This window comes from Thunnus thynnus, chromosome 2, assembly GCF_963924715.1.
Source record: "Thunnus thynnus chromosome 2, fThuThy2.1, whole genome shotgun sequence".
Lineage (NCBI taxonomy): Eukaryota > Metazoa > Chordata > Actinopteri > Scombriformes > Scombridae > Thunnus > Thunnus thynnus.
In genome coordinates this window covers 5,888,892-5,904,984 of record NC_089518.1, presented here as the reverse complement: position 1 = coordinate 5,904,984, position 16,093 = coordinate 5,888,892, and the positions used below count along the sequence as shown (strand labels likewise).

The 16,093-nt window shown below is 39.8% G+C and overlaps 1 protein-coding gene across 1 annotated transcript in view; it reads left to right on the top strand.

Moving 5' to 3' along the window:
• Nucleotides 1-16,093, top strand: part of cacna1ba (calcium channel, voltage-dependent, N type, alpha 1B subunit, a) — a 148,735-nt gene that overhangs the window by 85,922 nt on the left and 46,720 nt on the right. The window contains exons 15-26 of the mRNA XM_067600752.1: nt 103-175; nt 264-381; nt 547-614; nt 1,725-1,831; nt 4,508-4,573; nt 6,267-6,302; nt 7,288-8,064; nt 11,439-11,626; nt 12,884-13,004; nt 13,302-13,431; nt 13,647-13,706; nt 13,983-14,089. Of these exons, the coding sequence (XP_067456853.1) occupies nt 103-175; nt 264-381; nt 547-614; nt 1,725-1,831; nt 4,508-4,573; nt 6,267-6,302; nt 7,288-8,064; nt 11,439-11,626; nt 12,884-13,004; nt 13,302-13,431; nt 13,647-13,706; nt 13,983-14,089 (1,851 nt within the window). The remainder of the gene's footprint in view (nt 1-102; nt 176-263; nt 382-546; nt 615-1,724; nt 1,832-4,507; nt 4,574-6,266; nt 6,303-7,287; nt 8,065-11,438; nt 11,627-12,883; nt 13,005-13,301; nt 13,432-13,646; nt 13,707-13,982; nt 14,090-16,093) is intronic.

Genomic DNA, 16,093 nt, shown 5'->3' with positions numbered 1-16,093 from the left:
ATGAAGAGGACGTACTGCTCCGTCCTCCAGTAGGTGGAGGAGTGAATGTGACTGTTGTGGCTTCGGAGGGTGATTACATTCAAAAACTTTTTCTTCCTGCAGGTTTAATTTTGAAGACGAAACGCCGACAACCAACTTTGACACATTCCCAGCAGCGATTCTCACTGTCTTCCAGGTAAAGGTCAAATCCCTCATGTTTGTTTTTCCTGTTCTGCTTGTACCACTGAACTGGACTCAGAAACCAGCTCGTGTCTCGCCTGCAGATCCTGACCGGGGAAGACTGGAACGCAGTCATGTATCACGGGATCGAATCACAGGGTGGTGTCCATGGAGGAATGTTCTCCTCCATTTATTTCATTGTACTCACTCTCTTTGGAAACTGTATCCTGCCCAATTGATCCAAATCGATTTACCCCTGTGGTTGTCAGGCAGCCTCAAAGCCCTGTGGAAGACTTTATCATTCGATTTGAAGAAGAGCTGCAATTGTAAATATTGATTCTGTGTTTATCAATCATTTGATCTTTTCCTGAGACCACAAATAACCAGACACACTCCTCAACGTCTTCTTGGCCATTGCTGTCGATAACCTTGCAAATGCCCAGGAGCTCACTAAGGTACAGTATTTCTTTATAGCTCGAGGTATCCTGGCTTCATATGGCTTTACAGAGATAGGGCCACTACCTCTATCAATAAAAGTCCTTTACAAGGTTTCAGATTTCACATGCACTGGCCTTTTTTTACATGAGGGTGACTATATGTTGGTTTACTGGTTTCATAATGCTGTCCACTGTGGAAGTGGAATCTGTTGTAGTGTGATAGATATAACTCCAGTAGCTGATAACTCAATCTTATTCATAAAAGAAGACAATCAATGAAATGACTTTGATTCCTAGAAGTTGCCAACATGAATAAATAAAGGCCTGGTAAAAAAGTTCAGCATTCATGTCATATTCACCACTTCGTCGCTATTAGTTTCTCATTTGAACACAAATACAGTTTTCATTCACTTAATCTTATTGTTTTATGATTGCTGTTAAACCACCATTATTGAAACTCTATGCTTCCTGCACATTTTTCACATTAAAATCCTACCTGGAAAGAGAGAGATTCTGTCCAGAATCTGCTGGAAGACGGTTTAATGTGAGTCATTTTTATCAGTTTGAAGTGTTGAGTTTCATCGACAGTAACTTCACAGTTCAGTGTGACAGGAACTTATTACTGAATGAAAATAGTATTTCTGTTAGAGAAGAGAAACAGCAGCAGATTGCTGAGTATGACATGACTGTTGTTGTACTGATGGAATTAGTGCTGTGGAAATGTACATTACACTGCATTTATCAAGGTAAACGTCAGGTAAACATGTCAAATTAGAAATAAAGGTCCGCCTTGATTTAAGCCTATTTTAATCAAACACCTGGTTCTTTCGCCATTGAGATAAATAAGGGCCAATATTGGAGAATCTATAGTAGGACATTTAGGAATCTGATTGGCTTGTGGATCACCAAAAATAGCCCAACTGCAACTACCTTTTCTCGGTTGACAAGCTTATTAAATGTCCACTCATCAGCTAAACTTTGCTGTTGCTCAAATCTGCTGGAGATCCTGTGATTATGATGTCGCTGACAGTGTGGACATATAAAGGTCATCATAATGTTACATAAAGGCCACAACCTTTAAAAGGTTGTATGCATGTATGTATGTATATTTTTATGCATTCCGTCCAGGATGAAGAGGAACAAGAGGAGGCCATCAATAAGAAACTTGCCCTCCAGAAAGCCAAGGAAGTAAAGGAGGTCAGCCCCATGTCGGCCGCTAACATGTCCATCACAGCGTAAGTCTGAAAGCCTCTTCTAATGTTCTGGTTCGCTTCTGTTCTTTTACTGTTTCACTTAATACACACCAACAGAAAATACACATAGTGATTCTTTGTTGTACAACTAAGCCATGCTAAAGATTAGTTCACCAATATGTCAATACACAACACTAACACTCGCCTTGATGCAGGACCGTACACATAATGGTCCTGCACACCTGTCACAAGGAACGTTGTAGATCAGTACTGATCTGCTCATGAAACTTGTTCCAAGAATAATGTTGAAAGTATGTACTGTTGTCCAATTTCAAACATTTCTCACCATCAGAACTTCAATAAAAAGACAATAATGATGAGTTAAAGGTACCCGGTAGAGTAGAGTTGTGGAGTAATGTCTCATTCATGGGCAAAAGGGACACCCACACCAGTCACCCAACGACACATGGGCGTGACATGAAATGCAATCTCTCCCGTGGTTTCACACTACCTCTCGTGACTGACAGTTGGTGGCGGTAACCTGCCAAGAAATGCAGAAATGCACCAACAAAGGCAGTGAAGAAGAAGACCGCTACCAAGCAAACATAGATGTAAACAGTGTAGTGTTTTATGAGGAAGGAGAGGCATTCAGCACATTTACTAAACTTACTTGCTAAAGGATACACAGAGAAACAGTAAACTTATCCACAGGATACTTTGTAATTTCGCTAAACCTAAACTTAAATGTTCACAAAAGTTTGTCTTCTAGTATTAAAATGTTATAATATTTATACAGACTTTGTCAAAATGGCTGCTCTCCAAGATAAATAAAACATGTCAACATCAACAGTCCAGTACAGAAAAAAGGAAAAAATACAAAACAGATATGCACAGAGAAATTCTAAACAGAATAACACAATACATAGAGAGGCAATTTAGCTATTTTTGTTCATTATCTATCTTTATATACTCATGCACAATGTCTGTTTGATTTAGCTCTTAGTTTGCTTTTCCCAGAGGACCCTAGGTGTATTTCTGAAACAAAGCATAATGTTGATTCATCGTCCCAGCGGAAGTCGATTTCAACACATTCTTCACTTCTTCTCTTCACAAGGCAGATCCTAATTTCCTGTCTCCTAAATGTCCTGTGCTGTAGATTTCTACAGCCTCACTAACAATATTCTACTCACAAAGAATAGATATTTACACACTTTTAAAACAGTCAGCGTGTTCGTGGATATCCCGTTATATTTTTGACATGCTACCACAAACATACAGCAGATATGACATGTGACGGACAGATATTTAACAAAAAAATTCAGAACAAGCAAGACACTTGAACTTTTGACTCTCCAAGCGGTATATAACAGTGTATGTTGAAATGTTAACTGATATTTCGTATATTTATTGGTCCAATCGTTTAACCAGGCAGCTCCACTGGGATTTAATACAGTATGTATTGTCTTATTTTTGTTTCGAATATTTTTCTTCATAGCAGTCCAAACAAAATGTAAAAAACAATGTACAGTACAGTTGTAGACTCTCCTTTGCCATTCTTCTAAAGATACTGTCCTGTATACTGTTCTATATTTTGTTACATGCAACTGTGTTATTATGCATTAGCTGTGAAGTCTTTTTGTGTTACACAAACATAAGAAAGCTGCTCTGGCACATAAATAATCTCATTGGTGGATTTGAACCTCAGTGGGAGGGGTTGTATTTATAACTGCACTAATTAATATTTCTATATAAACAATCGATAAAAGGTTGATAAATAGAAGCATAGAGGAAATTGAGTTTGTACTTGTGCGGAAAATAAAAATGTCCCAGCAGATTTGATTATTCATCCTGTGGTAGCTGCTATATTCCAAATAAATGTCAAAAACTTGTAATATCACATATATATATGTGTGTAATATCTTCACAGTCTGACATGTAGAGAAGAAAAGCAGGTGAGGTTGGTTACTGTTAGATCCTGACCAATCCTGTAACCATGTTGGGAGATTTTAATCCTTAATGAGGTTACTGCTGCTGCGCTACATGCATAAAACGCACACAGCGCTTAGACATGCTTGTATACAGAGCCACACTGGGCCATTTTTTTTTCATCATTAAACCCTGAAGAACTTCACCTGACTTCCCACTGAATCCATGGATTTGACAAAATTGCCTGTAGCAGCACAATATCCTCCGTGTCACCACATAAACTGACATTTACTTGCTGCTCCAACATCATTGTGTTTTGGCACCAGCCTCATTATTTACAAAAATAGCAAATGTTTATTTCAGCTCCACCCGTTACATTATTCTTGTATCCAGAGCAGCTCCACCTCTACAGATACTGGTAAACTTCTACCTATCTTTCGCATGACTAGTTCTACTAAATTTTGCTTGTTTATATAAAACCTCACTCTGTCAGGTCTGGGCTCTAAGAGTAATGCCCTTTGCTCATTTTAGCATGAAAACTGAATAAAGTCAAATCAGATTAATCTTGCTGTCACTATGGCAGTCAGAATGTCCCTGACAGCCCATACGTGTGACATTTTCCTTTCTGGTTCAGTCTCAGTCTTGTGTTTCTGAGCTTTGACTGCCCATTGCATTGAAATGTGATGGGAGATACAGAGAAGACAGAGAAATGTCGAATGGTGTCTGGCTGTCTCTCTGACTTCATCCTATATGATGTTCCCCCTTCCCCATTTTTGTTTTGTGCATGTGCAGTTTTCTAACACGCAGTCGAGGTAACGCGCACTCTAGCAGCTCATCCATCTGCAGCGTTAACTCACTGTGAGTTATTACCTCTCTGTTACAATTTTGAAATCTTCCATTATCCCTCTCCCATCCCTCTCCTTCTGCTACTAAACTCTGTTTTCTTCTGGTCTTACCATTATGTCATTCTTCTGTATTGAATTGTCCAAAAAAAAAAACATGGCCGCTCCTCTATGTTCACACCTTCTGATAGAGCTATGTGTATCAATCTTTTCTTCCCTGTGTTCAGTTTTTATTGTTTCCCTGTGATTGACAAGTGTCACACATGTCTGTGTTAGTGATCATGTTATCTGTTTGTGATTGGCATCCTTCTGTGTGGGAATTGTTTGTTTTTTTTCAGTTACCGCCCAATCCTTTGATTTCTGTAGATTCCAAGATACTGAATATAATTTTTCATACTGTATGTGTGCAACATGTATATTTGCAGCTGTGAGTCATCTTCCCGAGCTGGTTGTAAATGTGTATTGCATGTTATTATTGCCTTGTTAGCTTCAGGCCTGTGTTATACAGATGAAGAACATGATTAGAAACACAGACAGATGCTGAGTGACTGGGATTTTTAAGCTTTATAGAAATACTCCTGGATTTTTCTTATTGTCAACAAATCTCATGTGCAGAGCCAAACCAACAATTCATTGATCTACGAACAAGTACTGTGTATGAATCCAAACCTGATATGTTATTCCTCTGTGTCATGGTACAGAGGCCCCTAAGGACAAAAAGTGAAAGTGCAAACATTAAGGAAATGCAATCCAAATCCAAAAATGCAAATTGTAAATGACTTTAGATAGAATCAGTACACCGTCCATTAGACAAGGTAGAGAAGTCAGAATGCATTGAGAAACAGATTAGCACGATGTTGGTTTAGCTGTTTTCATGGGATTTGTAGACAGTGTTAAAATAGAGTAATAATGCCAGCTTGATTCTATTCATTATCTTTAGATATAACCATTTTCCATGCCCTAAAAACACCAACTGAAGCCATGCTAGCTAACTAACCACGAAGAACTGACAGAAAACTGTTTCATTTGTTCATAAAATCAGGTGTCTTTTCACCCGCTGTGGTCATGTGTAAATACATATATTACCCAATTAAAATAAAAGCAGGGCCATATTCAGTTTCTTTAATATGCAAGCTTGGCTGTCAGTGAGCAAGAGAGGGTTTTCCATTCTACTCTCAGATCAGATTGCACTAATAAAATAGCTTGCTCGGCAGATAGGTTTAACAACTGAAAGTCACAACTTGTGGTTTTAATTGGCGATGAAAGGACGCTCTGACATGTAGTTTTAGTAACAGGTACTTGAGCACACATCATACAGGCCACATCTTCAGTTACTCGTGCAACCCTGGTTCTCTGAATAGCATAACAAGGGGATACATCCCATAATGAAGCACTGAAACTAGTGCTACAAAAGAGATCTATCAGGCAAGTCAAACATCCCACAGCTCTTCAACACTGTAGTGGCACAAGTGTGTATTCAGCGTCTCCTTTGCCCATTATTTCCTTGCTTCTTCTCAGCAAAAAGTTCTTTTGGGTTTTTCTATAATTTTGCTTCTCTACTGTACATGTTTCTGTCCCTTGTCAGTTCTTCTGAAGCTTATTTGCCCCCTCTGTGCTTTTGTCTGTCTGCTATAAAATGTTTCTGTCCCTTTTGAAGTTCCTTCTGTCCCTCTGTTTGTTTCAATGCTGCTCCCTTTATGTGTTTGTAGGAGTTATGTCTGCACCCCAGTCCATCACTACCTGAGGTAAACCCAACCGCCTGCAAGCAAGGTGGTCGATGATGATGATGATGATTACATGCGTAAAAACATACATGATCATGTTCTTATTATTTACATTGTTGGAGAAAGACTACATAATTAAAACAGAGCTGCCCTGCATTCTTGCCATGCACACCATGTTATGGGCTTTTCTGTTCATTCAGTGAGTCCAGTCCAATCCCATGTTTTCATCCACCTCTAAGCTGGACTTCTTAGAGTGTAGCTCAGTGTGCTTGCTCTTGAGATAAGCGGTAAGTATGAAGATTTCAACTGCAGGATGGCGGAGCACTGAGAACATGGGATAAAGTTATTTTCTGTTCATAATCTGTGTAGTTAACAGACGGACTCCTCTGATGAAATGCCACATTTAAAGATGGCATTGTAATATGTAAAGTTCCACAGTAAAAACTAGTGAAAACACAGCACTGTTTTTAGTCCATTCAGTATCAAAAGTGCATGCATTCAGTCATTTCAAAGTACTGTTACACACATACATTGACAGAAAAAGTAGCATGTCAAAGCATGGTAGTGTGGCCATGCTTGGCTTTTGTTCAGGCATATTCATGGACGAGCTCTCTCCACAGTAGACAGTTCTGAGAAATGGACCCAGCGGTTTGCTGTGTTGAAAGCTCAACTGCACCTTGGTCATACTGTAAATCATTCAGCATGTAGGGACTACATGTGTGCCATCATGAGATGTAAAATGAAATATACTGCTGGTTTTATATGCCATGAGATATAAAGTACATACTTAATGAATGTGTCACACCTCAAAAGAAACCATGCTTGTCAGTGTATCTATTGGAAAGGCTTATATCTTTCGTAGAGATGACAGTGTGTTGTGAGAAAGCTGTGGCACTGACATCAGAGTAGAGGGTTTAGAAAGTGCTTTACACTGTGTTTTACTGTATATTTTAATATCAGTGTCACGGTGGTTTTGATTTGTCTGGTTCTTCTGCCTCTCCACTAGTAAGGAGCAGCAGAAGTCTATGAAGACGATGTCGGTGTGGGAGCAGAGGGCCAACCAGCTGAGAAGGCAGAACCGCGCAAGCTGCGAGGCCCTATACAGTGAGCTGGACCCTGAGGAACGTCTGCGCCTAGCCACAGCCCTCCACATCCGGCCAGACATGAAGACCCACAGCGACCGTCCACTGGTTGTTGAGCCCGGGGATGGGCCTTTGCTAGGTGGCCACCAGCACCACCGTCACAAGTCCTGCATGTCAGATGAGGCTGAGACTGCGGCCGACCCTCCTCCTCCTCCTCTGCCTCCCCAGCCCCGTCGCCACCACCGCCACAGAACCAGAACCAGGGAGGAGACAAACGATAATGGCGAAACCAGTAGGGAAGGCAGGCACCATGTCCATCACAGCCGCTCCAAAGATCACGATGGCAGCCGGGGCAAAGAGGGGAAGAGTGAGAGGTCCCGCAGCCAAGAGGGAGGCAGGAGGCATCAGAGCTCAGTGGATGACAGCGGAGGTGGAGGAGTCACGAGTGAGAGAGAGCATCGGCATCATCATTCACACCGGCCGTCTCAAGAGGGCAACGGGACAGTGAACAGTGGAGGGAGGGGAGAGCGAAGATCCCGCCACAAAGATGGACGTTCATCTAACAAGGCTGAGGATAGGATTTCCAGAGGAGACGGCGGGGCCAGTGGAGAGAGGAGGAGACATCGGACTCATGGATCCAGGGGCCAATCCACAGCTGAAGGAGAGGAGGCCAATGAAAGAGTGAAGACTCATAGTCACAGGTAAACACCAAAACTACTTTATGATCCATATTCTCTCTGTGATCTTTACAGGACTGTCAATAATACATATAAAATAAGCGGCAGCACGAGCAGTAAGTACAAGGCCACATAACTTGACATGAAGAATGACGGTGCAGGTGCACTCATCTCAGTGCTGAGCTCATGTTGATGACAGACAGGCCCTCTGTTATCAGCATTAAAGATGCTGAATTCACTCCCTTCCTATCACCAGTGTAAACGTTTTGGACTTTCCTGACCACATGCCTCTTTGAAGCAGCTTTCTCAGCTGTGACAGCCGGACAAAAACAGTATATATTGGAATAACCTGACAGATTAGTTGTGAAACCACAATCTTAAATTTTTGTAAGTGGTGAGTTCAATTTAGTATCACTTTAGTTTTATTTCTCTTTCAGATATTTGGTATCAGTAAGAGATGACGATGGCCTAATAACAGATGTATCATCTCCAAATAACAGGAACGAGTTTACTTTTGAACTTCAATTGAATTAATTCACTTATTTTTAATCGAAGATGAATGTAATCACATCACAGTGGCAGATCTACTGGGGTAAAAAATGCCTTGCTATTCTAGCTGCTGTAGATGGTCAGAAATTTACAGGAGCGATGTCCGAGTGATAGTGCATGCAGCAAGTCCTAGCTTCTACCAGAGCCATGTATGCTGCTGCTTGCCGTCCCAGGCAAGTCAAGTCAAGTCAGTTTTATTTACATAGCGTCAAATCTCAACAGAAGTGATCTCAGGGCACTTTTCACATAGAGCAGGACTAGACCGTACTCTATAATTTACAGAGACCCAACATTGCCCCATGAGCAAGAACATGGCAACAGCAGCAGGAAAAACTCCCCTTTAACGGGAAGAAACTACGAGCAGAACCAGACTCTAGGTGGACGGCAATCTGCCGTGACCGGTGGGGCCTCCCATTCTACTTTTGGAGACTGTAGGAACCACAGTCAAGCCTGCATTCTGGGAGCGCAGTGTTCTAGTGGGGTAATAGGGTACTATGAGCTCTTTAAGATATGATGGTGCCTGATGGTACCTGCTTTATAGGTGAGGAGAAGGATTTTAAATTCTATTCTGGATTTCACAGGAAGCCAGTGTAGAGAAGCTAAAATGAGAGAAATATGATCTGTTTTTCTATTTTTTGTCAGTACACGTGCAGCTGCATTCTGGACCAGCTTGAGAGTCTTTAGGGACTTGTTGGGGCAGCCTGATAATAAAGAATAATAATCAGCGATAATCCAGCCTAGAAATAACAAACGCATGTTAGACTAGTTAATCTGTGTCTTTTTGAGACAGGATGCGCCTGGTTTTTGCAATGTTACATAGGTGAAAAAAGGCAGTCCTTGAAATCTGTTGGATGTGGGAGTCAAAGGACATATCCTGATCAAAGATAAGATAATAATAGGCAGCTCTGGCATTACAGAGGGCCTTCCTATATGTTTTAAGACTATCTTGCCAGACTAAGATTTTTCCGGTCTGGTGGAACGCCATATCCTTTAAAGTTTCTGTGATGTTTGCTTTAATTTGCAGGTTTGAGAGTTATACCACGGAGCTACACTCTTTTGTTTTATTAACCTTTTTTTTTTAAAGGGGCGATGGAGTGGAGTGTCATTCACAGTGAGCCTGCACTATCAATAAGACCATCAATTTGGGATCCTGATAAAATAGGATTTTGTGGAAAGACTATTAAATGTTCAATTTCAATGACATGCCAGAACAAGGTTGAGGGTGTGGTTAAAATATTTACACTCTGAGAGAAGCCAATTGAGTCTAATAATGAGATAAATGCAGTGCTAAGACTCTCATTATCAACACATGAATATTAAAGTCACCTATTATAATTATTTTATCTATCCTGAGGACAAAGTTAGGACTGCTGGTGGCTTTTTTTCCCCTGCTGAATGTGTTTGTCAGCTTGCCAACTTCCACACAGCCACATAATGATAATAATAATAATAATAATAATAATAATAATAATAATAATAATAATAATAATAATAATAATAATAATAATAATAATAATAATAATCTTATTTACATAGCACTCATCAAAAGAAATGTACAAAGTGCATCACATAATAACAAGCAAAACACAGCAATAACAGAATAACAGTAATTGCTAAAACAGAATAAAAGTACTAAAAGAGCAACATAAAAATTGGAAAACAAAGATACAAAGTGATTCACATAAAAACAAACAAAAACACAGCAATAACAATAAAAGTACTAAAAGACCAACATAAAAATTAAGATACTAAAACCCATAAAACAGAATAAAAACTAGTATCAGGTGAAATAAAAGTAATATTTGATAAAAGTAGGTTTTGACTCAGCCTGGTTTATCTCCTCGGGCAGGGTGTTCCAGAGCCTCAGGGCTCTTATTTCAAAAGCTCTGTCCCTTTTAGTCCTCAGCCAAGAATCTGAAACAGTTAGAAGGCTCCTGCCTGAGGATCAAGATCAAGGATCTCAAAGTGTGAGCAGGGTCATACAGGGATGAAAGATCTGAGATATATTGAGGAGTCAGACCATTTAGTGCCTTGTAAGTAATTAAAAGAACCTTGAAATCAATTCTAAAACATACTGGAAGCCAACGTAAAGAGGCCAAAACCAGGGCGATACGTTTAAACCTGTTTACTCTGGTTAAAAGCCTGACATTAGTCAGCAAAGCTTAGCTGAGAGTTTGGACTTTCACCACATTTTCAAATTGAAGCTCAGAGAAAATGACTTTTTCCATTTAATCAGCATTACTGGATAAACACTGATATCTTGAATCGCTGGCAACACTATGTGTGGCTTCACAGAGTGTAAGTTACCCAAGTGGTGAATATCATCTTTATATGTAAGTCTCTACCTAGGAGCCAATTTAAATCCTTAAAGAAAGCTTGCATTGACATAATTACTGATCACTTTGAATCATATTTCAGAAATCTGTTGGGAAATACTGAGGGAGCAGGAGGTTGAAACAGACAAGTGAAAAACATCAGTGTAGTTGTACACTATTATTAATAATGATGATTATTAAAGGAAAGGGACATAAAGGACATAGTAGTTAAATCATCATGAACAGGGACACATCAGGAGAGTGAAAAGGTGGAAGATGACCAGGGAGATGATGAGGTGGAAGGGAGCATCATCACAGAGATGAAAAATGTATATATATAATAGAGAGAGAGAGAGAGGAGAGAGATATGTATATGTGATTGTTTGCATCCTCTTACTACCCCATGAGTCATGACAACCATAATACATTAAAACACCTTGCCAAATGTCTACAACTTCATGTAGCGAAGACATTATCAGTCTGAGAATATGCAGTATATGAATGTGTAAGATGCTCTCTCTATTCTTGGGACAGGTTTGGTGACTCAGAGGGGGAGTCTCTAGCCATCCCCCCACAGCAGGGCTCTGTGGAGCCTAACTGGACTCTTGACCGACCCGAGGACTCAGACAACCAGAGGAACGTCAGACGAACCGGCCAAAGCTCCATCCAAATTCCCCCTGTGACCATCACATCCCCACCTGGAGAGACCACACTTATACAATGTCAGTACCTACCAAGGCCAACAGGATGCACACAGGATCACATGTAGATTACTTGCATTTCAGGCATTTCATTGAAGGTCTTTGTTCATAACCACTTACAGTAAAGCCAAATACGGTATTCCAAGCACAGAGGTGAAATCATTTACTCTGAAGAGAAAGGTGAGGTACATCTTACACAGAGGAGTGTCTTTTGCATTTTTCACAAGTTTCGTGGCCAATGTAGGTTTTCCTACACGCTTGGAGGAGGAGGAGAGGAGTATTCAGTTGGTTGGAATCTGCAACCTCACTGCTAAAAGCCACTAGATCCTGTAAAGAGATCATAAAAAGATAAGATAAAGGAAAGACAGTGGCTTGTTTGTACATTTGGCCATTCACAAGTGTTGAATTGTCCCCTAGTTTAGGTACTGTTCTCTGCAATACACTTGGAACTTAAAAGAAAAAATAAAAATGGATAAAGTTAACAAGTAAAGATACAATTAACATTTCTAATAAATAGTAGTTGGTCACTAACAGGAAATAGGAAACCACAAAGAGTTAAGTTCATCAGTTTGAGATGTCAGGAAATGTTTGGAAAAATCATCTCCATGTCTACTTAAAACTAGCAGATGATCCTCTTTTTTATAATTATTTTTTGTGTACCTTTACTATAGCCTTCAGTAGAAAAATGAGAGAGGACGCCGTTCAACATTGAACAAAGGTCTCCAGCTGAACGTGAAATGGGCACATTGTTGTCCATGGTGATGATCATCTTACTGTACATCTATTTTTTCTCACTTAATGAAACTAATCCATGAATGGTGATTGAGAAGAACAGAAAATGTCCACAAAAAAAATATATGAATGCTTTCATATGACTGTGTGAGGGTGCTGCCAAAAAAGCAGTGAATGCAAATGGTTCAACAGGGTTTGAGACAATTTCTGGAATGACATCTAATACTTCAAATCAATAATTGTGTATACACAAATGTGACTAAAACATATGATATAGGTCTGTAGACTGACTGATATCCCAGACAGCCTGACCTTAAATGGCAACTGCAGCGAGTCTTTCATTGTATCAGACTGTGTCTAGCAGAGGTGGAAAAACAGATCTAAGCCAATCTCCAATGATGTTTTCAGGACAGTAAATTAGTTGTGGATATTGTTGGGGGTTTCAGTGACAATCCCTGTAACTGTAAAGTCAAAATCCACCCAGCAGTCCGGTGTGAATGTCATACCAAGGCCTCCATGTTGTAATCAAACTGTCTGTCCTCCCAGTGAACAGTATCGACTGTGAGACGATGCCTATGAACGAGAAGACCTTGGAGGATCTCGGTCAGAGCGGACCCAAACCCATCCTGCCTTACAGTTCTATGTTCATCTTTGGACAGACCAATCCGTGAGTCACCTCAACCTTCTCCGTCTACTTATTCACCTCCCTGTGACCCCACATCACAGTGAGAGCTGAGAGGTCTAGAAGGTCTGTGTGCATGTTGATCTAATTCACCTCCTCACTCTGCCTTCCCTCATAGTAAAAGCAGTAAAGTGCACCTCCTCAAGAGAATAGTGCCTCTTACTGGCTAACACTACCTGAATTCCCTGCTGGCTAGTTTCATATTTGTCTACCCCTCACTGTCCTTTCATCTGTCCTTTCTTTGTGTCCCTCTCTCTGTCTGCCCCTGCCTCACTCCTCCAGGGTGAGGCGGTTATGTCACTATATTGTGACTATGCGTTATTTTGAGATGTCCATCCTGGTTGTCATCGCTATGAGCAGTATCGCTTTGGCAGCAGAGGATCCAGTCTGGACGAACGCTCCTCGCAACAACGTAAGACATGAACTCGACACATAAATGCATGTGATACTCACTAAATTCACACATACAAAACTGAAAAAAGAATTGTTTTTATCTGGAATGACTTTCCTGTGTGGAGTTCCTCCATCCTTACACATAACATATGACATGTGTATAAGACACATGATTATTAAACACACATTATGACGTTTATGTGTTTCAGTAATGAGTCAGTCTCTCTTTTGCAGGTGCTCAAATATCTGGACTACGCCTTCACCGGGGTTTTCACTTTTGAAATGGTGATTAAGGTAAGCGTGCAGATAAATACACATTTAAAACACCTCATTGTCTTCTACTAAGCTTTTCTTCCTCAGAGTTAAACTGTTTCAAAATGCTTTGTGAAATGATTGATTTATTGATGAATAGTCAATAATCATTAACCACAGAAATATCAAATGATAATCATTAATCACCAAATATATTCTATAATAGATGTGCCCAGTGTAGGACTATTAATATAGTTCCATATAAAAATTAAGAAAATGAATAATAATAAAGACCTAACAGTGGTGTGTTTGGTGTAGATGGTGGACCTGGGCCTGCTGCTCCATCCTGGATCTTACTTCAGAGACCTGTGGAACATTCTAGACTTCATAGTGGTCAGTGGGGCGCTGGTGGCTTTTGCATTTTCGTAAGTTCAAAAGTTCCTACGTTTTTTTGTCATAAAGTAAGACGTCTCCAGTTTGTGAATTGTTAATCCAGATGATTTGATGGATACATCTGGTGACTGGTGGTCCAATCAGGTGTAATATATATATACTGAACACCGACATATGCAGCAAATTTATTTTATTTAATTTAATTTATTAGAAGAAGGAACAGCATGTTTATTTAGTTGTATGGATCCACTGGTGTGAAAGTGTTAACTTGCCACATCTATAGAAACATCTATAAAAATATAAAAATATAGCACATAATCACTTCTTTATCTTTCTTTCTTTTTGGGGGTTTTACAAAGTAATTGAATGTTGTTTTAAATGTGTATGAATGTCATGTGATCAGATGATTGGGGTTATTTGTCATATGCTTGAACTCTATTTTAGTCTAAGTCTGCTAATCACTTATGACGTCGCTTTTATAAAATATCTAAATACACACTGGTGTCACTACAAATCATGATGTGATCATAAGAACATAAAAGCAGGAATAAGAAGTGTGTGTGTGTGAGCGTGTTGTGCAGTGTGTTTATTGATATGATCCTCTCCCTGTTTCTGTGCTGGGATCGTTTTGAAGGAGCTTCATGGGGTAATGCCTCCTCTACCTCTCTCATCTTGCCTGTCTGTGTCATTATCTGTGTGAATGTATGTGAGAGAGAAAACATACATGGCTTACACTGCAAAAACAAGTAATTTCCTCACATATTCGGTCTTACTTCTTAAAAGGTTTTCTAAAGGTTTTCTTTAAAGACATGTCAAGGGACGAGGAATACAACTAAATATAAATTCAAATTCATTAAAATAAAACCACTAACACATTCTCATACGCTTAGTAGTTTACTGAATTCCAGTAGTTATTTAGTGATGAAGTATGAAGGTTAAAGGGACCCTTTGGAGTTTTTGACCAAAAGTAGCATTATGGAGCGGTTTGTCTGTCACAGCAGAGGCAGTAAAGATAAAGACAACTGACAAGTATATATGGATGTTAATGCACAATTCAAATTGTTTTAAAATTGGTTTTGCAAATGTTGTACGAGGAAGGAAATGCATCAATCATACTCACAGTGGGTTTGGGTAAGTAACACTGAATGTAAACACAACTTTTGTTTGTTTACAAGAAAACTCCGCGAGGCACCTTTAACTTATCTGCTGTAAACACTCTTCCTAAACCTGCCCTGTCTGTTTGTTTAGAATTATATTTGTGTCTCAATTCTGAGCACAGAAAAATGATTTTTTGCAAGTTTTGCAAGAGAAATTATTATCATGCAATGGAGAATTTAATTTGAAAAAACAAAAACCCCTCCTGTGCTTGAAAAATATTTGAAGCGCTCAAAATCTCCCATCATCTAGAATTAAGGCAAAAATATAATGCATGCACAAACATGTACTTGTACTTCAGTCAGTGCATTCCCCAGATTCCCTGAACTGAATTATGACATGTTTTTTCTCAAAACACAACATACTATACAGCTATATTGCATTCAGGTCTTCAGAGGCTACTGAGAGTGGAAAGTTGCCTCGTCTTCACTGAATTTCTCTCTATTAGTGCAAAATGGTGACTGCAAAAGGAGCCAAACAACAAAGTCAACTCACTATTGCAAGATGCATCAGTATGAGCTGTTAGGGTGCAGAACTTAACTTAGCCTGTAAGACATGCAGTATATGAAGTGAAATTGCTTGTGAACATGGGTGTTTTTTGCAGTGTGCACTGTTGTGCCTGGGACACACTCCCATCTCGTCATCTTCCTGTACTTGGCCCTCATGTGCTTGGCTAAAGATCCTCCCTCCATGCTGTCCTCTGCTATAGAGGGGCATGTCACATGCGTGTTCATCATCCTTATCTTCCTCGAGACTCTGATGGGAGGTACTTTCATCAGCACTTTGCCTAGCTACAACTCTGCTTGGACTGGAATGATACCATCAATTTCACATTTCTATGATTAATTTAGCAGCGGCTCGCTAATGTAACAAGCAAGCTG